This window comes from Sarcophilus harrisii, chromosome 2, assembly GCF_902635505.1.
Source record: "Sarcophilus harrisii chromosome 2, mSarHar1.11, whole genome shotgun sequence".
In the NCBI taxonomy this organism is placed as follows: Eukaryota; Metazoa; Chordata; class Mammalia; order Dasyuromorphia; family Dasyuridae; genus Sarcophilus; species Sarcophilus harrisii.
Genome location: NC_045427.1, coordinates 331,580,307 through 331,605,132, shown reverse-complemented (window position 1 = coordinate 331,605,132; position 24,826 = coordinate 331,580,307). Strand labels below are relative to the sequence as shown.

The window sequence follows — 24,826 nt, the reverse complement described above, 5'->3', positions numbered from 1 at the left end:
ATTAATTCCCAAAATTTTATAGTTTGTATTTATTTTGAATAAAATTTCTCTTATAGTTTTTGCTTTTACATTTTGGGGTTAGTATGCTTCCTCCCTCCCCACTTTATATGAAATTAGATGGTCAGATGATTAAAACTTAATTTTGTTTCTGTAATGAAATTATAGGGATTATAATAATATTAACAAGCATTTATGTAGTACTTTAAAATACTGCAAAATACTCTACATGCATTATTTCATCAGACTCTCATGACTCTGTGAGATTAGTGCTTTTGTTATCCTAATTTTAGAGATGAGTAAATATAAATGGAGAGGGGTTAAATTATATGGCCAGGCCACACAGTTCAGCTTATCTGAAGCAGGATTCAGACTCAAATTATCATGACTTCCAAGCCTACTATAGAATCTATTTTATACTAATAGAAAAAAGAAAAAAAAAAAAAACAGAAAAAAGGCAAATAAATTTATATAAATTTAAAATAAATTGAACTATGAAATATCCTTTGCAGAAAAAAAGGTATACTTAAATAATTGGAGAGATAATCATTGCTAATGGGTAGGCTATATCAATCTAATAAAAACATTATACCCTATTAATTTATAGTTTGGGTGATTTTGCCAATCAAATTCCTTAGGAGATAGTTCTTAGAAATAGAAAAAACTCTCATAGAATCCATGAAAAAGATACATAGTCTTTTTTTTTTTTATTGTAATTATTTTATTTTATTTTAATTTATTTTTTATTATCACTTTTTATTTACAAGATATATGCATGGGTAATTTTTCACCATTGACAATTGCAAAACCTTTTGTTCCAACTTTTCCCTTCCTTCCCCTCATCCCTTGCCCCAGATGGCAGATTGACCAATACATGTTAAATATGTTAAAGAGATACATAGTCTTTTAGGGAAATAAGGGAAAAAAAGTAGAATAAAGAGATCTTAAAGTATTATCAAGCTTCAAACAATATTATACATTAGCCAGATTTAGCCAGCAAAACTTTCTGTTACTGGTTGTGAAAGAGAAAAATAGATAAGTGAAAAGATAAATAGAAAGTAAAAAGATAAGGTGATCCAGAAATCAAAGCAATGTAAAACAGTAACTTTGTGTTTGATAAAACTGAACTTTTTTGATAAGATTTTTCATTAAAAAGCAACATCCCTAAAGTCAGAAGGACCTGAGTTCAAATGTGACTTCAGACACTTAATAATTCCTAGCTATGTGACCCTGAGCAAGTCACTAAACCCCAATTGCCTCAGGAGAAAAAAAAATAATTTTTTATTAAATTGGAAACAAATTTGGTAAAATTTAATAAACCTCACAATATTGTGACACAATAACCTGAAAATTTATGTGACTTGCATTTGAATAAAATTATATGATCAGGTAGTTTTTACAACTATGTCTCAGGAAAAGAATTAAAAAAAAAAATTTTTTTATTATTGTTATATCTTTTTATTTACAAAACATATTCATGGGCAATTTTTTCAACATTGCCCCTTCTGTTCCAAATTTTCCCCTCCTCTCCACCCTCTCCCTTAGATGGCAGGTAGTCCAACACATGTTAAATTATATGTTAAATCCATTATGTGTATATATGTGTGTGTGTGTGTGTGTGTATAGTTGTCTTCATGCACAAGAAAAATCAGATCTAGAAAGAAAAAAAAACTGAGAAGGTAAACAAAAATACAAGCAAACAATAACAGAAAGAGTGAAAATGCTATATTGTGGTCCACACTCAGCTCCCGTACTCCTCTCTCTGGGTGTAGATGGCTCTCTTCATTAGTGGACAATTAGAATTGGTTTGAATCATTTCATTGTTGAAAAGAGCCATGTCCATCAGAATTGATCATTTTATAATCTTGTGACCATGTATAATGATCTTCTGGTTCTGCTCATTTCACTTAGCATCAGTTCATGTAAGTCTCTCCAGGCCTCTCTGAAATCATCCTGTTGGTCATTTCCTACAGAACAATAATATTCCATAACATTCATATGCCATAATTTTTTCAGCCATTCTCCAATTGATGGGCATTCACTCAGTTTCTAGCCACTAAAAAAAGGGCTACCATCAACATTTTTACACATGTGGGTATCTTTCCCTCCATTAAGATCTCTTTGGGATGTAAGCCCAGTAGTAATACTGCTGTTTCAAAGGGGGGCTATGCACAGTTTGATAAAATTTTTTGAGCATAGTTCCGAATTGCTCTCCAGAATGGTTGGATTTGTTCACAGTCCCATTAACAATGTATCAGTGTTCCAGTTTAAGGAAAGAATTCTTAATCATACAAAGAATAAATGAGAGCATAAAAGATATTGCCAACATTAGATATAGAATTTTAAAACTTTTGTATCAGTAAAGTTAATGAAGGCTGTAGTAGAAGAGAAATAGTATATATGAGAAAATATTTTCTTCAGAAAACATTGATAAAGTAAGATTAATCAATTGACAAGTATTTAAGTTACTACTGTGTGCCAGATGTGCTAAAAATGTAGAGCAGGAATTCTTGAACTTTTCCCACTTGGGGTCCCTTTTAATCTGAGTAATTTTTGTGAGATTCCAGATATATAGATATATAACATAAGTACACAAATCAAACATTTACTGCTAATAAGTCATAAGTACCCCCACATTCAGTTATGTGACCCCATATAGAGTTGCAATGTATGATTTCAGAAGCTTGGGGGTAGAGGATGCTACTAATACAAAGAAAAAAATATCCTTTCTTAGGAATATATGTAAGTCCAAGGGCCATTCCTCAATTATTTGTCAAAGGATTTGAATTAACCAGTCTTCAGAAAAGCATTGCAAGATAAATAGATATGTGTTCAAAATCACTATTATTAATAAGAGATCTTATTGAGATCAACAACTCTTTAGTTTCTCCTTCTATCATGCAAAAATTGGTGAGGACCAGAAAAGATGGAAATAATTTTATGTTAGAGGAAATGTGCTAATAAAAGCACATTGATGTACTTAGCTGTGAAATGGTCCAAACATCCTGGATTTTAATCTTAATTTCAATTAAAGAAAAAATGATTAGACTATATTTTTTGATCTATCATTCTACTACTAAAGATGTATACTCCTAAGTCAGAGACAGAAACAAAGATCCAAGATATCAAAAGTCTTAATGCAATTATGAACTAATAGCTTATATATACACTTATTGACTATTTTAGAAAAATGAAAAAAAAATAAGACATGTAAACTACAGAAGAAATAAATAATATCTTATAAACACAGCAAGACATTAATAGCAACATTTAAAGTTGATAGAAGAACTTGTCACAAGGTGAGTGTCCCTTGATTATGGAATGGTTTGGGATAAAAAACACCTTGCTATATGAATGTAATATAGAATATTATTGTATGATAAGAAATGACAAAGATGAACAATTCTGAGAAACCAATTTTTATGAAAACAGAGAAATAAACAGAATCAAGAAAACAAGATGTATTGTACCTGAATAGATGGGAAAAATCAGTAAAACAAAGTTGAATAAAGATCATGAAGCAGATCTCATTTAAGAGCTGTGAGGGCTCTCAGGGCAGATGTTATCTACATTTTCAGATAAGGTCCTCTTCACAAAATATTTTTGCTTAACTTTTTTTCCTTATCTAAAGAGATAAGGAAAACCTTCCTATGGGACGGTAGTGTGTGGGAAATGATTATTTATGATTATGATGCAAAGATTGTCATTTATTTTCATATTCGAACATATTTTAATTGATTTTATTACAATTTAAACTGTTAATAGAATTAGGATAGTTTCTTAGGATAGTAAGACTTTTTTGAGAACATTCACTGAATGTCCTTATATTTTTAGTTGGATAGAATAGTTTAGTTGGAGAAATAGTTTTTCCTGAATATCTTGCTTGGCTTGCTATTCTGAAATTAAATCCCTTTTTCTTTTATTATATAAATTATCTTTATGAAGCAGCTTGATGAACTATATATTTTCAAAGTATTCCAGTTCTTTTTTATCTCCTTAGCTTAACTGCCAACATTTCTTACTGTGGGTGTGATATTGTGGAATTTTGTACTTTGAAACAGTCTGTGCTCTCAAGGAATCCCTATTCTATTTGGGGAAACTATGCAAACCACTGTAGCATATAAGCTTTATACTGGGTATATCTCTGGAAGACACTAAACTATGGAGTTTGGCGGTGGATGGGGTTGCAGGTAAAATTTGAGTTGAGAGTTAATGATAGCCAGAAGGGAAAGACAAAGGAGGAGAGCTTTCCAAGTATGTGGACAGCCAGTGAAAATATATCTGGTCATACACACAAACATACTTTTTATTTTTTTTAATGATGAATTATTAACATCTCCGTCACTTTCTGAAATCTAAAAAATTACACAAAAAAGACTTGATTTGTTGTAACATTTGTTAATTTTACGGGTACAAATGCTTACATTAAAAAAATTAACAATTGTCTCTGATTTGAGCTGGCTTCAGCTCACCCCTCCTTGTATTTAATAGGAGAGTTTTATGAGAAAAGTACTTTGTAAGTCCATCGACTAAACACTAAATAAATGTGAATAATTAATGTCGGAGTTTATCTTCATTACCACTAGCCTAGCCTGGGTTGATTTTTTTTTTTTTTTTTAAGCACTCAGTTTCCTTTATATATTCAGTTTCCAGTTTTAGCTGGGTGAATAACCTACTTTTTCTTTATTTTTAAAAAATGAAATCTTTAACTTCTATAAAAACTAACCTATATGCAACATAATAGACATTTCAAAATAATACAAGTCAGACATTTTCTCATGTCATGCTATTGAAAGTAATACTTGAAATGACCATTCTTTTATATATTCCTATTACCATTCATAGCTTCCTTCTAAGATTTGACATTTTAGTAATATTAATTCTCTCAAAAAAAGAAATGGCTAGGGGAGTTAGTTTTAATTTATTATTTAGAAATAAAGCCACAAGCAGAACTTCATTAAGGAAACTGAGATTTCTTAAGATTTAGTCAAAGCCTACTTTTCATTCTCTCATTTTATGAAGAGAATTTTGGATTAAGTTTTTCAAGCTAAGGTGAACACATCATTTTGGCTTTTTTTTTTTTTTGGTTTGCAAAATAGAGTGGTTTTAAGAGAGATTAATTATTTCAAGGCTCAATCTTTATGAAAATGATATACCTTTTATATTTGATGTAAGCAATATCATAACTAAATTATTTCAGGAAGGTATCGTGACTTCACTAAGCCATAAACTTTCTTTTGACACAAGTAGGAGCATCAGTTTTCTTATCTGTAAAATAGTTAACAATAGTAGATATATTGAGTTTAAGATGTCTGTAAAACAATCAGAAATAGGAGACTGGAGGTCAGTAGAGGGATTGGGGATAAACTGTTGAATTTGAGAATCATTAATCTAAAGATTATTAAATCCATGGGAATTTATGAGATTAAGTGAAGGTGATATAAAGGGAGAAGAAAGGAAGGCCAGCACAATCTATTTATAATCTACCTTAAAATATTTTTGTGAGACTTAACATGAAATTATATATATAAAATAGTTTGCAAAATTTAAAACAGTATGTGAATGTCATTTATTATTTTGTAATGCATTGATCTTTAGTACTTATAAAGCTGTTATCTTAAGTTATATAAAACAAAATGTCCATTTATCCTGTTATGCTCAGTAATTTATAAGATATCCTTGGTTCTCTTAATAAACATCTGCAATGACTAATAGCAAGACAAATTTTTATTTCAGATGTGACCTAATTTTTGCCACAGCACAAATTTTGTTTTCTTCTTTTTTGTCCTTAAAGTGTTTTGTTTTGTTTTTTCCTGAAGCAGTTCGGGGTAAGTGATTTGCCCAGGGTCACACAGCTAGGAAGTGTTAATTAAGCATCTGAGCCCCAGATTTGAACTCAGGTCCTCCTGACTTCAGGGCTGGTATTCTATCCACTATAACAACTAGTTGACCCCTTAAAATATGCTTTTGATGCTTTTTGTATTTACATTAGATTAACTTCTGATTATAATGCTTCTCACCTACCCAATGACCTTTTTTTGTAATAAGATTTAAAAAGAAAAAGATTCAAAACCAAGTAATATCAACACAAAATATGGTCATAAGACTCCACCTTTATATAGTACAAGTTTAAAAATTCACAAATATTGATTCTATAACTAATTTTTACTCCAGTTTTATTTTTAAATGTTGGTCTATGTTTTTTTTCCTTTTTGTGTTAACTTTAAAAGTTTGAGATAATTTAATCTTAAATATGTTAAATTTTATATTTAAATCTAGTCAAGTTTAAATTTACATAGGTGTAATAAAATACAATTAATTAAAACCCAAAATCAGACAGTTGAAACTTTGGATTTATTTCCTACCATTTCCATTTTTTATAATCGTGTATTGACTAAATTTAATGAGCACTATATTTTAACATCTATTTTCTTATTTTAAAATTTTCTTAAGAGAAATTATATTGACAGAAGAGCATCCATTAATAATAATTCTGATATTTTTACCTCTTAGGAAAAATACTTTGATTTAATTTTTGCTATTAACTGTTATATTAAAACCAGTAACTGTTTTTGTCATGCAAAGGACACTTTGGATAAATGTGTTATAATTACTCTAGTTCTGATATTCATTAACAAGTTGATACAATTAAATGATCCTCTTTCATGTTTAAAGAACTGTTTATTTTCTAATAGTATACAACCATCTTATAAAATATTTTTTTAGAAATCATGTTGGATTAAAGAAACATGAAAATCCCAAAAGTAGAAGAACTTTGTCTTAATTGTTACTTATACTTTCCTTATTATATTGTAGAGTTCAATAAACATTGTGAAGGAATATAAAATATAATTTCTGTCCTTAAGGAGTTTTTGGTCAATTTGGGGAAATCCAAATATATACATATTAATCATTAATAAACTATTAAAAACAGAAGATACAAAGACAAAAATGAAAACATTCATGACCTCAAGGAACTCAAATTCTACTAGAGAAGACAACACTTATGTAAATAAATATGTACAGTGTATATACAAAATAAATGCAGCACAACTTTTGGAAGAAAAACTTTAAGAACTAGGGAGAGCTGGAAAGGCTTCATGTAGATAGAAAGTAATGCTTTTGAGTGGAAGAAGGAAGGAAATTAAGAAAACAGGGATAATGAGAGCCAGGGATGAAAATGTATGTTCTAGTTAAGGTGAGAAGGTGAGGGTAAGGAACAGACAGTGCAGGATGTGATGAATTTTAAGTGCTAAACAGTAGAGTTTATATTTTAAGGGCAATAGGGAAACATTAAAGTTTATTGATTAGAGGAACAATATTATATGCCATGTTATACTTGCCAGCTGTGTGGAGGATAGATTGGAGAGAGGTGAGACTTGAAGTAGAGAAATCAATTAGAAGGCTATGACAATAGTTTAAGTGAGTTCTGAAACTAGTATGGTGACCTTTTGAGCAGAGAAGAGAGAAATGCTAGAGATATTGTGGAGATAGAAACAAAATTTGGCAACTGATTAGGTTATGTGGAGTGAGTGAGACTTGGGACTTAAGAATAAAATCCAAGTGACTAGAAAAATAATGGTTGTCTTAATAAAAATGGGTAAGTTAATAATTATGAAATTCCAACTAACTATGTACTAGACAGTAAACAAATGTTAAGCAGTGAGTTTATAAAGAATGGCAAAATACAATCTCTATCCTAGAGAAGCTCACATTCTAGTGAAAGAGACATGCAAATATGTGCAAATAAGCTTTATACAAGATAAATAGGAAATAATCAACAATGGGAAGTTATTAAAATTTAGAAGGATCAGGAAAGGTTTCCTATACAGAAGGTAAGATTTTAATTAGAATTTAAAGAAAATCAAAGAAAACAGAAGACAGCAATGTGGTGAGACAGCAATTTGGGCCAGTGAAAATGTCTGTAGTCAGGTTAAGAGTGAGTACAGCAAGGAGAACTAGTATCACCAGCCTGAAGAGAATATGGAGATGATGGAGTAAAGATTTTAAGTATAAGAACCAGAAAAATAGGTGAGGTCTGAAGGCTACATAGAGAATTTTGTATTTGGGCTGTTGTAATAACCCAGGTGTGAGTTGACAAGGGTAATAGTATCAAAGGAAAGAAAGGAACATATTGGAGAGATGTTGCAAAAATGAAATTAATGGGCCTTGGCAACAAATTGAAAATGAAGTATGAGAAAATAGTGAAGATGGAATCTATGATCTGAGCCTGGGTGATTAGGAGTATAATAGTGGAAATGTTGAGTTTAAGAGGTCTACAAAACAATTGGAAATGTGAGAATGAAGGTTAGTAGAGGGTTTAGGGATAAATTGTTGGATTTGAGAATTATTAGCTTAAAGATGATCATTAAATCCATGGAACCTAAGCAAGTCACTTAACCCCAATTGCCTCTGCTAAAAAAAAAAAAAAAAGAAAGAAAAAAAAAGAGTAATATATATATACATGGTTACATGTGCATTTGTTCAAGTATATTAACACATACATGAACACACATGTATATATGTTCATATCATATGTTGTGTATGTATATTCACATACATACTATAACTAGGAATAGATGAGAGATAAAAGTAAAATTTATTTGAATTTCATTGGATGAATTTCTTTGTAGAACATTTCATTGCAAAAACAACCCAATGAAAATCCTCATTAGTATCAAAAATAAAAAAGGTAAATTTACCACCAATGTAAGAGGAAAGCTATTATTTTTATTATTATTTATATTATTATTATTACCAAATTATATGCCTATAAATCTGAAAATCTAAGTGAATAATTGAATATTTACAAATATATGTTGCCCATATTAGTAGAAGAGGAAAAATAGAATTCTTAAATAATCCTGTCTTGGGGGAAAAAAAAAATTGAAATGAGCTCCCTAAGAATAAATGCATAGGACCAGATAGATTCATAGGTGACTTCTGCCACATATTTAAACAATTCATTCTAAATTATTAAAAAAATAAGTGAAGAAATCTTAAATTCCTTTTATGACACAAAAAAATGGTACTGATATCTAAACCAGAAAGAGCAGAAACAGAGAAAGAAAACTCTTGTTTCCCTAGTGAATAGTGATGAAAAAATTTTAAGTAACTATCAAAGAGATTAGAACAATATATCATAAAGATTGTTCATTATAACCAGATGAGTTTTATTCCAAGAATACAGAGCTGATTCAATATTAGGAAAACTATCGGCATAATTAACAAAATCAGTAGCAATAATCATCATCACATCATCATCATCTCAGTAGATTAAAAAAAAACTTGATGAAAAACGGCACTCATTTCTTTTTTTTTTAATATAAAGTAATAATAACTTTCAATTTTTCAAAATACATGCAAAGATAGTTTTCAACATTCACCCTGGCAAAGCCTATTGTTCCAAATTTTTTTTTCCCTCACTCACTCTCTCCCTTCACCCCTAGACACTAAATGATCCAATATAAGTTAAACATGTGCAGTTCTTTTAAACATATTTCCCTATTTGTCATGCAATGTGGGAAAAGTCAGATCAAAAAGGGGGGAAAAAAGCAAACAAACAATAACACAAAAAGCTTTTTTGCACATTCAGAGTCTGTAGTTCTCTTTCTGAGTGTGGAATGGCCTTGAATCTCACCTAATTACAGTATTTATTTCTATTAAAAATGTTAGAAAGTATAGGAATAAATGATTAGAAGACATTATCTTTAATGGGGATAAGTTAAAAGATCAGGGGTATAGCAAAGATATCCATTAGCACCACTGTTATTCAATATTGTACCAGAAACGCAAGCTATAGCAATAAGAAAAGAAAAAAAAAATTAAATTAGAATAGGCAGTGTGGAAACAAAACTATCGTTCTTGTACACAATTTGATGATATATTTGGAGAATTCCAAAGAATCAACTAAAAAATCCTAGTTGAAATAATTAGCAACTTTACCAAAGTTACAGAATATAAAATAAATCCACATAAAATTAATATATTGAATAAAAAGTCAAAAATATTAAAGGGGAATTCATGAAACAAAAAAAATTCCCTAGTCATATCAGATCTCAAAATGTATTGTGAAGCTACTGCCTAAAAAAAAGAATGGTTGATCAGTGGAAAAGATTAGATACACAATATACAATAGGAAATGACCATAATTATCTTGTGTTTGATAAATATAAAGGTCTAGACTTTTGAGATTAGAATTCACTATTTGGCAAAAAATACCTCATACTATCTACCATGATAAATCTCCAAATTATGTACTAAAATGGATATATGATTTAGACATAAAGTTTGATACCATAAACAGATTAGGGCAATATTTACCCTGTCATCTATGGATAAGGGAAAAAAATTATTATCAATCAAGAGATAGAGTTAAAGAATATAAATATTACATTAAATAAAACGTTTTATACAAACAAAAACAATGAAGCTGAGATTAGAAGGAAAGTAGGAAGCTGGGGAAAATTTTTACAGCTGATTTCTCTGATAAAGTTCTTATCTCTCAAATATATAGAAGTGTGATTTAAATAACTCAATAATATGAATTTATTCCCCAATTGATAGTCAAAGGATATTGTCAGTTTTCAGATGAAGAAAGCTCTCTATATTAGTCATATAGCTCTAAATCTCTATTGATTACAGAAATGCAAATTAAAACAACTCTAAAGTATCACCTCATACTTGTTATTACATCCACATCTAATAAATAAAAATAGAAAAGGATGCATTTTTTTTATGGAATTGTGAACTAGTTAAACTATTGTGGAGACAAATTTGTAACTATTCCCAAAATGATATTCTTAGATATCCTTAGATCTGACAGTACCACCACTAAGTAAAAGATTATAAAAAAAAGAAAGAAAGAAAAAGGACCTATACATACAGAAATATTTATGGTATTCCTCTTTATCATGACAAAGAATTAATTACCATTAATCAGGGAATGACTGAATAAGTTGCGATACAGGATTGTGATGAAATACTGTTGTGCTATATGAAATGATGAACAGTATATTTTCAGAAAAAGGCATGAACTGATTAAAAATGAAGTTAATAGAAGTAGGAGAGCATTGTATATAGTAATAGCAATATTATGTAATGATCACCTATGAATTAGCTGTTTGTAATGATCAACTGTGAATTACTTAGCTGTTTCCAACAATAGAAAAATCTAAGACAATTCTGAAGAACCTATGCTATAAAATGTGATCTGCTTTTAGAGAAAGAACTGATGGTGTCTGAAAGCAGATTGAAGCATGCTTTTATTTTTCTTGATTTTTTTGCCTGTTTTTTCTTTCATTGCATGATTACTATGGAAATATATGTTTTTCATGACTATATATATATTATAACCTTTATTAAATTGTTTGCCTTCTCAGTGATGGGAGAGGGAAAGGAAGGGGAAAGCACTTGAAAGTCAAAAGTGTAGAAAGTTAACATTATTATTTGTTTGTAATTGAGAAAATATAAAACATTAAAATTCAAAAATAAACCAATCTACTGTATTAATGCAGAAAATAAATATAAATAACATATACTTTATGTTTGACAATGTTTAAAACTCCTTTTTGTTTTTTCCAGCAAGCATTAGCATATTAGAATTATTCATGTGATAATCAAAGAATTTGGTGCTTAAATGAATTCTTCCTGGACTTTGTCCAAAGGAATATTACTGTGGAAATTTCAGAAACCTGACATATGTTTCTTTGCAAGGCCTATATTTTGGCACTTAATAATTTGGTAGGAGAAGTCACACTAAATTTTCTGGATAACTTTTTGTTATGTGTTGCTATGATTCATTAATTGGATGGTTGCCCTACTTTAGTTGAATAGTATGTTAAAAATACATTTCCCACGTATGCAGGGCAGCTTTTGGATATAGCTCTTGTTTTGCTTTCTTGGAATAAAGGTACAGATTTGGTGTTAAGCTTGAGTTCATCTCAATCCCATATCTTTTCCATCTGCCATCTACATAAAAGCTCTGTAATGCCAAAAGATTTCTAAGCCTAATAGATTTTGAGCATTTAGGAGCTAGAAACAGCCTGTGGGATAGTAGCATCTATTTGAGGTCTTAAAAACATTCTTCGGAGATCCTAAGTGTCAGAATACCCAAGTAGACTAAATTGATATTTCTAAAACACATATTGATCATGTCACTCCCTTGCACAGGACTATTTCCTCAGTGATAAAATGTAATTTTCTCTGTTACATGAAACTCTTTAATGTCTGGCTCTAACTTATCTTTCCAGATTGGTTACACATTTTATTCCATCACACATACTATGTTCTAACCAAATTGGGCTATTTTCTCTTCCCTATATATGACATTTCAATTTTCTCTGGGTTTTTAAACAGGCTGGTCCCCTTGACCTACAGTGTCATTCTTTTTTTCCACATTTTTGAATCTCTTGCTCCCTTTAAAGCTTGACTCAAATAGCACCTTTACCAAAAGCCCTTTCCTGATTACTTAAGTTAGTGTTTCTTCTACCCCCTGAAATTTCTTCATGTATTTATTTATTAAACTAATTGAATATAGGATTTAGTTTTAATCTTTATTTCCTCAATACCTTATCAGTTTCTTAATCATTTCTTGATGAGTTGTTACCTCATTTTCAATGTTCCCATAACTTCATTTATTGAATCCAGGTACCGTGTTGGTTCTGCTTTCAGCTCTTTAGTGATTCAAGGTATGAAGTGTAGAAACTGACAACACTTCTTCCCATGGTAAGGCAGTCTTAGTCTTCAGTTATAATGAAACCCTGATTTAGCTACTCTCCTTCCTCTCTTATAGCGTTCCTTTCTCCCTTCCCCTGCCCCCCCAAACTGTGCCTCTTAACCCTGGAATACCCTTCCACTTGGCCAATCCCTTTCTTCTAAGGGGGTCAGTTCCTTAAAGGGCTTCTATCTTGAGTATATGCCCAGACCAGCCATGTTTCACTCCCTTCCTGGTTGTGCCTATGCTTCTTGACTGCCAATGTTAGTACCTTCATTTATCACCCTTAGTGTAGTGCCTGCTTTTCGCCTTCTTTTCTTATGTGTTGTGCAACCCTTCTCATCTCCCCATTCTCAAATTAGAAATGTGAGCTGCTTGAGAACAGGGACTATTTTTCTTTTTGCTTGCATTTGTATGTTCAGTACTTAACAGAGTATTTGGCACATAATAAATCCTTAATAAGTGATCATTACCATGCCTTATCTTGCCAGAGAGTATATAACTTGATCTTTCATTCTGATTGGAAACTTCTAGTGCCTTTTTTCCATATTGCAGTGCTTCAAAATTATTCTTTGCTGATTCAAATATCTATCCTTACTTTTCATCTTTATCCCATTCCTAGACAGTACATTTCTTCTAGGAATTCCTTTCCATTGTGACTTTTGGACTTGTTTCATTGTTTGTAGATTGTTTATTGTGCCATGTCATTTCACGCTATTTAGTCTGTTCATGAGAACCTCCTTTTACCAGAAGACACTATGTCATTATATCTCAATTTACTTTTTCTAGTACTGGATACTCTTATATTCTTATCACAGTGTAGGTTAGGAAGACTAGCTGGCATAATCTTCGTTGTCACTTCCTTCCATCATCTTTTGCCACCATCACTCAGCAGTCTTTCTTTCTTTGAGATTCATTTCATTGATCTATATCAATCATTACATATTCTTATTGTCTAGTGTCCTAGTCTTCAAATCATTCTCTATTTCTCAAGGAATTGTTAGTACATTGCTCACAGTCTTTCCACCAAAATCTCTACCTTCATATCCAAGGCTTTCCTTTTGAACTTCCTGCCCTTTGTCCCACTTTCTCAGCCTCCAACTTTTGTAATATATCTTCATTTCACTTCAATCATTTATAGTGATGAACACATTCTTACATCATCTATAACTCAACTGATATAGAATGTTCCTCTCTCTGATCATAATCTCCTATCTTTTAATCTCTTCCTCTCCTTCACTCTTCCCAAAGTTTTTTTCCCCCCTCATCATGGCTTCTAATTCCTCTTCACTCACTTACTTTTCTCCTACTTTTATCATCTCTACTGTGGCCTCTTTTTTTCCTCTTCATAATCTTGATCACTTCAACTGTAAATCTGTCCATGAATCCCTTGCTGCTTTATCCTATTGCCACTTACACTTTGTCACATTCTAACTCTGGGTTTACCTTCAGTATTTACCATTTTTTCTACTTGAGTATTTCTGAACACTGCTAGAAAAAAGTTTGCATCTGATTTATATCAAATACCTAATCTTCATTCTTCATTGGCTGACTTTCATTCTCTTAATAGCTATTCAAAGCCTTCTTTTGAAATACCCCACAGTACCTGTATCACTTCCCTCTCAGCAAAATATTTTACTTCTTACTGAGAGAATATATATTTTGGATGAAAAATGGACCTTTCATTTTTTGCTCAATTGCTGAAGAAAATTTTGTAGCTTTTTGCTAAGAGCTTTCCCTGCCCTGACTCTTTCTGCTGCTCAAGTCCTAGTTTTGATCTCCTAATCCTGTCTCTTCTAGGTTCACCCAGTCCATTCTCTTTCTAATCTTCAGTCTGTCCTTATCAACTGTCTTCTCCCCTTCTGTCTAGAAAGATAACTGAGTTTTCCTTCTCTCATTCCTTATGGAACTTTTTGCTTTATCTTTCCATCCCCTCCAGCCACCATTCTGTATCTTTCATGCCCAAATTTTTAGAATGTTTTCTACACTTGTTACCTTAATTTCTTTTCCTCTCATTTCTCAACTTTTTGCAGTTTGGCTTCCAAATCTTGTTACTCAATTGAAATTGATGTGGCCAGGGTCCTCAAAAATTGTCTTAAATTTTTGAACTTGTTGGTTTTTTCTGAATTCTCATTCACAGTTTGTTACTGTTGACCATTCTGTCTTCCTGGATAATCTCTCCTTCCTTAATTTCTGGGATACTGTTCTCTTTTTGTTCTTCTCCTGCCTGTCTCATCTATACTCAGTCTCCTTAGATGAATTTTTACCCTTTTCTTATTTATTATTAAGTGTGTGATTCCTTCCCATAAACTTTAATTGTGTTAAATTCCTTTTTTTTCTTGTTTTTTCTCTTGATGATTTCATGAGCTCCAGTAGGATCAGTTATTATCTTATCATTGATGATGACAAACTAGCCACTTAACTAGTCATAACTTGTTGGATTTTATCATCTGATTCTTTCTTAGGCATTTCAAATTCTAAATGACAGCTGCATCCTTGTCCTCTTGTATAAACAGAAGATACTGTTTTAAAAAGAAAACAAAAAGTTTATTTGTCCTACTAAGACAGGAAACTATGAAAGCCTAAAAATTAGGAATCCCTTATTTAATACAGTAATAGGATTTTTTAAAAAAGCATGTTATTTTTATTTTTAATGGCCACAATCTTGCCAATAAAGCATATTATGTAATTTTCAGAAATTTTGGGGAATACTAGTTTCCAGTGTTCTTTTCATATGTGGCTACTAAGTACTGAAATATATTGAATGTGATTTTGGTTTTTGTTTTCTTTTTCTGGAATGTTCCTGGATTTGGAAGCTGATAATACATTTATTACCTTTTGTTTACTTTTGTTTTTAAAATATGTTAAGTTTTTCAATAAGCTTACAGATTCTATACCATAATGTTTCCATGTACATTTTGGATTAAAAGATCTACTAAAATTTTGAGTTAGGAGAACTAGATTTTCTAATTTTTTCTGCTTTAGAACCTTAATATAAAGAAAATCTGACATGACAGAGTTCTTAATTATTTGACTTATTGGCACAGCTCTATCTTTAAATTGCACTTCCAAAAATTTTGTGTACCTGTTTGTTTCCATTCATATTTAATATTTAAATAAATTCATTATCATGTTTGTATTTACTAGATTGTATTTTATTTCATATGCAAGCAAATCTAAATTCTTCATTTTAAAAACATGTATTTGGTATATGAATGAAATTGATACTTGTGTATATGATGCCCACAATACATAATTTTTCTGTTTTATAGACATTGATGATGCCCAAATACTTCCCCGGACAACTAGAGTCAGACATTTTTCACAAAGTGAGGACACTGGAAATGAAGTTTTTGGTACTTTGAATGAGGAACAGCCATTGCCACGAAGCAGTAGCACCTCTGACATCTTGGAGCCTTTCACTGTTGAACGAGCCAAAGGTGCAGTTCCTGTCATTGACAGTTCATCCCGTCATGCGCCAAGCTTGCAAAGTTCCACAAAGACCTCTACAATATCTAGATCCACTGAAAGCTGCATCATTGATTCTAATAGTAGAGAGTCTTCTCTGGAAGTTGGTGATAGCATTTATGACCATCTTTGTCATTTAATAGGTCCAATAGAACTTGCAGATACAGCATTTGAACAGATCAAATATAGTGATCTTGAAGGAGATGATGATCTTTCTTCTCTTAAAGAATATCTTAAGGAAAAACAAGAAAATCATAGTAATTCTGATCTAGGCAGACTTGCAACTTCTCAAGAAGTGATAACATCATTAAATAAGAAAGAGAAATTATATACCAGAATAGATTATGTAGATCAGACTGTTAAACCAAAAGACAGCACCCCTAGTATAGCAATAGTGGAGAATGTGGAGTTTCACTTAGAACAAAATGCAGGTGATTTCGTAAGTAACATTACATGTAATCAGTCATACAATTTCACAAGATCGCAGGCTTTTGATAAATCTAAGCAAATATACACTGAACCTGAATCAAGTTGTCCCTATGATAAAGAAGGAAAAAGATATCTTCACAGACAAACAGCTACTGAAGCAGATATAGGTGTGAACATAACATTAACTGAAAAACTTAAAGGTATCCACATTAATGAAAAAATTAGTGTTCCATGTATTTTGGGTGTCAAGAAAATTCCATTAAAATCTCCAGTTAATTATGAAATATCTCACATTATGGATACCTGTAAACTTTCTCCAACCAAAAGGAGCCTTTCTGAAACAGTAAGCTGTAGGGCCAAAATCATGAGAAATACTTCTAAGAAAAGAAATAGTGTCCATGTTACCTTTAGACCATCTACTGAATCTGTTCAGTTTTATAATCCTCTAGAAAATAAAGAAGCTCCATGGAAGGCAAAACTACGTAAGCTCAGTGGCTTCAGCAGTAGCAGTAGCACTAGTAGCAGTGACACCAATGCTAATATTAGTTCAAATATTACCACAGAAGTAGTCAAACCTAGTGTATACAAACCTTTGGATATAATGAGTACAGCATCAATAAATAGTAAAACAGTTAAAGAATCCACAGAGATACATGCAACCTTGTTAAAGCAAGAAAGTTTTAAAGTTAATCATTCAGGTAGTCGTACTATTCTTAGGTCTTCAAGTCATGAGTTAGGACTACAACAGGGATCCCTGGGTGGCGTTTATAAAACTGTTGTACATGCTCTTTCGAAGCCGAAGGCAAATGTTTCCCCACAGAGGCAGAACAGAGTGCCACCAGAGGCTCCACTGAGGGATCTGTACAGTCATGTAATGGGCTATTTTGGAAGGAAAGCTGCAGGTGAGCACTAACTGTGCAGAGCGCAAAAGGAGAAAGACAGCATCAGTTTGGCTTAATGCAACTGAAGCAAGCTATAAGCAATCAAGAAGCTTTGGGATGGTCACTGCTTTCTCTCTGTTTGGTTATGCATGCATGTTTACCCATCTGAATTTCCCAGCATAAAATATCTTTTATTTACTTTATAAATTACTAATTTCCTTTTTAAGGCATTTAGTTAAACTCCTTTGCTGCTGAGCATCAAGTTAGGGAAGAGGAAGGAACAGGAAATTATTAATGACCATCCAAAGAAATAAATGTAAATATTATTGCCTACCATATGGCCTTTAAAATGACCTTTCAGACATGCATCATACTTTTTTTTTTTCTTTCCCAAATGACTTATTATTTTTACTGTTGATTAATTTAGTTTTCTTCCTTATTTGGGGGAGTAAAAATACTTTGAAGTTATTAGACATAATAGATATCCAGGTTATATAACTAGTCCTAGATAATTTTCATTAAGTTTTTGAAGCTAATATTATTTCTTTAAAACCTTAGTGTTGATTTAGTTTTTTTAAAAACTATTTGTAAACATTCTTTAAGCTTTTATCATTGCTTTTTCTTGAAATTTTGAATAAGCATAAACATTTATGAAGGTTTATTGATTACCTAAATATCAAACTTTTACAGATAAATTAAAAAATGTATTATGGCAGCTGGTTTCTTTGATCTTAGTTCAAAGTTAAAATAAATTCACCAATATGGGAAAATATGAAAGTTTAAAAAAATTATTAATTTGGTTATTTTAGCCCAAGTACTAGAATGTTCTATAAAGCATTGAGGCATTGATATCATTTTAGGGCAGTCATTAGAAGCTTAGTTAATATAGACAGACCAGTAAAATAATTATGTTTCACAAAAGATTTCTGACCACTTTGTTATTTTAATCTAAAATGTTTTATGTATGTAGTTCAATAGCAATATAATGTACTGATTTTTAAAATGTTTAGAGGAAAATATTTATAGTATGTAATTTGTTACATTCAATTAGTAAAATTGAAACATGCAAATGATTTCATATAGGCCACAAGATATACCTACTAATTATTGTATTTTAAAATATAGAAAATGTAAATTATTAAGAGACCTTTGTATAAGTAAACAGCTTTTTCATAAAGCATTGATCATTTTGGATTTGCATAGAGGCTAGCTTCTTTCTATATTGTGTCATAATTATAAAATTATAAAATCATCAATTTAAAACATCATGTTTTTAATATATCAAAAATAAGGTATTTCTTATGGAGATATTTATAGAAAAAGGGAAATACAAATTATTAGGGCTGTTTTGAACAAAAGAGGCAGGGAGGAAGAGTTGTATGCTGGTATCTTTACAGCCAACATTAACCCAACTTCAACTGGTGCTTACCTGTAAGCTTTCTTGCTATTTAAGATCATACTGGAGATTGACTAACATCTGCTTAGTTTAAAAGTAAGTGTTAGATTTACTAATCTTATAATTAAATCTAAGAAAGGAAAACTATCCCTAAATGCATGTTTGGTGAGTAATTGATATAATATTGGAAATTTAAACAATATTTTGTTATAAATTTAAAAAAAAATAAGTTGCTTCTCCTTACTATATTTAGTTATTCATTTATTTTTAGCCAGTAAAGAGGATGTGAGTCAAAAACTGCACCTTCTTAACAGTGATATTGGCAGCAGCAATGCTAATGTTCCTGACCTGATGGATGAGTTTATAGCTGAAAGACTTCGAAGTGGTAATACCTTGGTAAGCGTATTTTAATTTATCTTGTTTATGCTAGTAAGAGAGTAAAGAAGATCTGTAAAATTTTGCTCTATTAAAGAATACATTAAAAGTGATCTCAAAATTGATAATTTTAGGGTTTTCTATGTGTTTATAAATCTACTACATTAAAGACAAATCAATATATACTTTTTATCAAGTGAAAAATAAAAATTTTCTACTTGCCTAAGATAAAAGACACAAGGAGTAAAGATTGTGCTTTCTCAGGTTCCAGTTGTATAGATACCTTCTGTTAGTACCTATACTGGTCTCATCAATCTCACCAACTTATACAGGAATCAGAAAACTTGGTTGGTCCTCAGATGTTAGATGAAGTTGTGGCATTATGTGACCTTTCAAATCCTTTCCAGCTCTAAATCTATATTCCTTTGGTACTAATTTGAACACTATTGGAGAAAGTTATGTCACTGTGATTCTTGGGTCCACTGCAAATTTGGTAATTCATTTATCATCTAGATATTTCTAAGGCAGTGCTTTTATTCTTTCCTAATTGACCCTCCATTTCATTCCCTATTTCATCTGTTCCAAACCATTTCTCTTTTCCTCTCAAGAGGAGGACCTTGATTTATTGAGAAAAGTTTCTCTGGGGAAAATAAAGAACATCATGAGAACATCATGAGTTCCTTTGTCTCTTGTGCTTCACACTTAATTGTCCCTCTCATGCTTTTCCTTTTTATTCCATTCTCTGATGAAAATGTAACTCTTTTCTTGTTATGAACTTTCTGTTTGTATATTCTATCCTAATTCTTTCTTTCTCTTTTAGGAGTTACTCCTTAATAATATTTTCTTTCTCTCGTATCCACTTTTTCATTATCTATTATGTCATTTGCTGTTGTCTTCTCACAAGGCCAGATATCTTCCCCATCCATAAAAACCTTTAACTTGACAACTTGACCTTGCCATCTCCTCACACTATCACCTCCTTTTATAGCCAAAGTTTACCTATTTAATCTGTATTCTGACTACAATATTAAACTGCAAGTGCTCTCTCCAAGTTTACCAGTGAATTGTTAAATTCAAGGACCTCTTCTTAGTCTTCAGCCTTCTTAACCTCAACTGCTTTTGACATTGTCAACCACTTCCTCCTTTTTTGAGTGTTCTCTTCTAGTTCTCTTTTTTAAATGAACATTCTTCACTTTCTTCTGCTGCATTATCAGTTTGATAAATATTTATTGTATTTATGTGCAAGAGACTTTTCTAGGACCTAATAAACAAGACAGAAAATAATCCCTGCTCCTAAAGAGCTTACATACTGTTTTCTATGAAGGAAAGGAGATGCAACATATATGAAGATAATCAAAACAATTTTAGGAAGAGTTCTTGTTTATTTTTGAAGGAAGTTGAGAGATTCTAAGACTTGAAATGAGAAGGAAATTTATTTTAAGCATAAAATAGTTCTTATTTTAAGCATAAAAAGGCCTAAAATTTGGGAATATTTAGTTAGTCCTTTTGGACTGAATGTTAAATAAAATAAGTCTAGGACTTCCAGGGATATAGTACCAAGATGGTGAAGCCAGGAAGCTGCTGTACATCTCCCAATTTCCCTCGAAAACCACATAAAACCAAGCCTATGAATAGAGTCTAACTGAATGAAACCACTCTCCAGGTCAAGATAGATTAGGAAAAAAAGTTCAAGAAAGATCAGTCTCACTGGGGTGAATTCACAAGTAGACCAATTTAGGTAGAGTTATCATTTTTGTTATATTAGCTACTTAGAGAATCCTAGAAAATCATCCAAAAATCTGCTTGAAACAATTAACAACTTTAGCAAAGTTGCAGGATAGAACATAAATCTACATAAATCATCAGTATTTCTACGTATTACTGACAAAATCCAGCAGCAAGAAATAGAGAAATTCCATTTAAAATAACTAGACAATAAAATATCTGGGTGTCTACCTGCCAAGACAAACTGAGGAACTATATGAACACAATTATAAAACACTTCTCACAAAGTCAGATCTAAATATTGGAAAGATATTAATTGCTCATGAATAAGTCAAGCTAATATAACAAAAATGATAACTCTACCTAAATTGGTCTACTTGTTCAGTGCCATGTCACTCAAACTTCTAAACAGTTAATTTATAGAGCTAGAAAAAAACAATTCATCTGGAAGAACAAAAGATCAAAAATATTAAGGGAATTAATGGGGAAAAAAATACAAAGGATAGTAGCCAAGCAGCAGTCATCAAAACCATTTGGTACTGGCTAAGAAGTAGAATGGTGGATCCGTGGAATTGGTTAAATACACATGACACAATAATCAAATACTCTAGTAATAATACTCTAATAAATCTGTTATTTGATTATCTCTAACTCCAGCTTTTGGGGTTAAAAACTCATTATTTCACAAAAATTGCTGGGAAAACTGGAAAATAATATGTCAGTAACTTGGCATAGACCTGTATCTCTTACTCTTTACCAAAATAAGGTCAAAATGGGGTACATGATTTGGCCTTAAAGAGTGATAAAAGCAGATCAAGAGAGTAAGGTATAATTTACTTATAAGATCTTTGGAGAAGGGAAGAGTTTATGACCAAAGAAGAACTAGAGAACATTGTGAAATGCAAAATGGACAGCTTTGATTATATTAAATTAAAAGATTTTTGCACAGACAAAACCAATAAAAACAAGAATAAAAGGAAGTAGAAAGCTGGGGGAAAAATTTTACTGCAAATATCTCTGATAAAGGTCTCATGTCTAAAATATATAAGGAACTGTGTCAATTAAGAATACAGGTCATTCCCCAATTGAGAGTCAAAGTTTATATGAATATGAATAGGTGATTTTTAGATGAAGAAGTTAAAACCATTTGTAGTCACATGAAAAAATGATTAAAGAAATGCAAATTAAAACAACTCTGAGGTAGCAACTCACACCTCTCAGATTGGGTAAGGTGACAGGAAAAGATAATGATAAATCTTGGAGGCGATGTAGGAAAACCGAGATGCCTAATGCATACTTGGTGGAGTTATGAACTGATCCAATTTGGAATTATGCCTAAAGGGCATAAAATTGTGCATAACTTTTGACCCCTAGGTCAATAAAGGAGGGAAAAGGACCTACATATGCAAAAATGTTTGTAGCAATTCTTTTTGTGGTGGTAAAGAATAGGAAAATTGGTAGGTGTCAGTTAATTGAAGAATGGCTGAATAAGTTATGATATATGAAGTTATTGGAATATTATGTTCTATAACAAACGATTGACAAGCTGATTTTAGAAAGATCTGGAGAGATTTACATTAACTGATGCTGGATGAAACAAACAGAACCAGGAATAAATACCTTGTACACAGTAATGGCAAGAATGTATGATGATCAAAGACTTGATCTTCTCATTGGTTCAGTGATCTAAGATAATCCCAATAAACTTGGATAGAAAACACCATCTATATCCAGAAACAGAACTATGGAAATTGGATGTAAATCAACACATGCTATGTTCACTTTTTTTTTTTTTAATCTCCCGTGACTTTTTCGCTTTGTTTTCATTTTTCTTTCCCAATATGATTCATAAAGAAATGTGTACTTTAAAAGTTAATATACATATATAACCAGGAAATAAAGTCAGAATTGAAAAAAAAAGTCCAGAAAGGTAAGTGGGAGCCAAATTATTTCAGACTATGAATAGAAAACTGCCCCTTGCACATAATAGGAAATTATTGAAAAATTTTAAGACAGAATGCTTGCTTTGCATCTTATGAAAAATATTGTGACCTGTGTATATAAGATGGACTGAAAAAGGGAAAAGTAGAAGCAAGGAAAATAATTAAGAGACTATTGCAGTAGTAGAGACAAAAGGTGAAGAAATTCTGAAACATGAAAATAAGCCATCTGAGTAAAAAGAAAAGGATGAATATGTACTTGTTATGGGCCAGAATTCTTGTTTTTACTTTATTCTGTTTTTCCCTTTTTCTCTTCCTCAATCCCCCCAGCAGACTATTGTTAAGCAAGGATATGTTTTTGTATAAACATATGGGTATATATGTGTAAAATACATAGATATATTTATATACATACCTATGTAGATATATACACACATTTGTGTAACACATCAAAACAATATTAATATGGCTGACATTGAATATAGATTTCTTTTGATTGAATCTTTTTTAAGTTTGACTTTGTCTGAAATAATTACTTCTCTATTTTTTCCTAATAAATTCTATTCCAAATTATTGTTATTATTTTATGTATATCTACATTTCCTATCCCTACTAATTCCTCTTTGCTTCTACACACTGGCTTGTTTTGCTATTATTTTACCTCTCTTTCCACCCCTTCCCACTCCAACAGTACCTCCCATATCCTCTCCCCACACTTTCCCTCCCTTTTTATTCCATTCCCATTTATCTACATACTCTCTTTGATCCACATCCTGCCTTTGTCTTATTCCCTCTTTCTCTTATTTTTAGGTTTTGGAGGATGTTGTATATATTCTTCTTGGTAGATATATATTTTGTTTCCTCTTTAACCTATTCCTCATGTGAGTAGGATTTCAGCTCTTCTCCCCCATTTAATTCCTCAGTATTAGTTCTTTCTCTTGCAACTCATTCGAATCTCATAATTACTGTTTTACCATTTCCTACACAGTTTTGCTTTTTAAAAGTCACACCATAATCTCTACTCCAGTGTTTCTTTTGGACTTCCCAAGTACTAATGACTATGTTTACATTTCCACATATAAAACATAAACAATTTGTCCATTTTGAGACCCTTGAAATTATTCTTTGATGTTGGCTTTTATATGTCAATTTTTCTTGAGTTCAGGTTTGTTTACAAGGTCCAAATGGAGTACAAAAGAGAATTTGTAATGTTCAGACTGGCTTTTGTCATAGTCTGCCCCAGTCTCCTCTAGCAGTCTGATAGTCTGCCAGTCTCAACCAATCTGACTCCTCCTGAGTCTGACTTTGTCCCCAGTTTAAATACCCTATCATAATACATCATTACAATCATCACAATATATTGAATACGTGTGAACTAGAGAACTATTACATCTAAGTTCTAAGTATATATGTGAACTAGAGAACCATCATCTCATCAATTCCACTGAGTTAGCACCTTGTTTCAAGTATACTTCTCCAGAGTTCCAGCTCTCTTCAAGAATTCAAAAGTTTTTATCCAGAGAAATCTCTTACAAGGTTTTGACAAAGACAAAAGAAATTTCTGAAATTTGTATAGGAGAGATTTTTTACAAATTATGTCATCTCATTACTAGTCTACATTAGTGACTTCTGTTGTGGGGATCATCCACCAAACATACTAGAACCGTCATAGGTGTCCATATGACCTAAATCATCAATTGTACAACTATTGTTGTGATTTCTTATAATTTAAAGACATTGGAGCTCAATGAAGTATGTTGATCTTTGTTCTTAGAGATGGTGGCCCTTTTATTATTTCCATCTTTTTCATTGAAGATAACATTTTTGAAATCAAGTTCACAACTGGAGGCATCAATGTAGATTAGAAGGACTTCATGGTCAATCATATCATTGCTGAATT

General features: G+C 31.4%; 1 protein-coding gene across 15 annotated transcripts in view; it reads left to right on the top strand.

Moving 5' to 3' along the window:
* RALGAPA1 (Ral GTPase activating protein catalytic subunit alpha 1) overlaps positions 1-24,826 on the top strand; it is a 289,451-nt gene that overhangs the window by 116,678 nt on the left and 147,947 nt on the right. For 10 of the 15 annotated variants that reach the window (XM_031952869.1, XM_031952861.1, XM_031952860.1 and 7 more), the window contains 2 exons: positions 15,985-17,511; positions 19,158-19,282. In XM_031952869.1, the coding sequence (XP_031808729.1) occupies positions 15,985-17,511; positions 19,158-19,282 (1,652 nt within the window). The remainder of the gene's footprint in view (positions 1-15,984; positions 17,512-19,157; positions 19,283-24,826) is intronic. The other 5 variants (XM_023503368.2, XM_031952871.1, XM_031952870.1 and 2 more) reach the window with 1 other exon arrangement.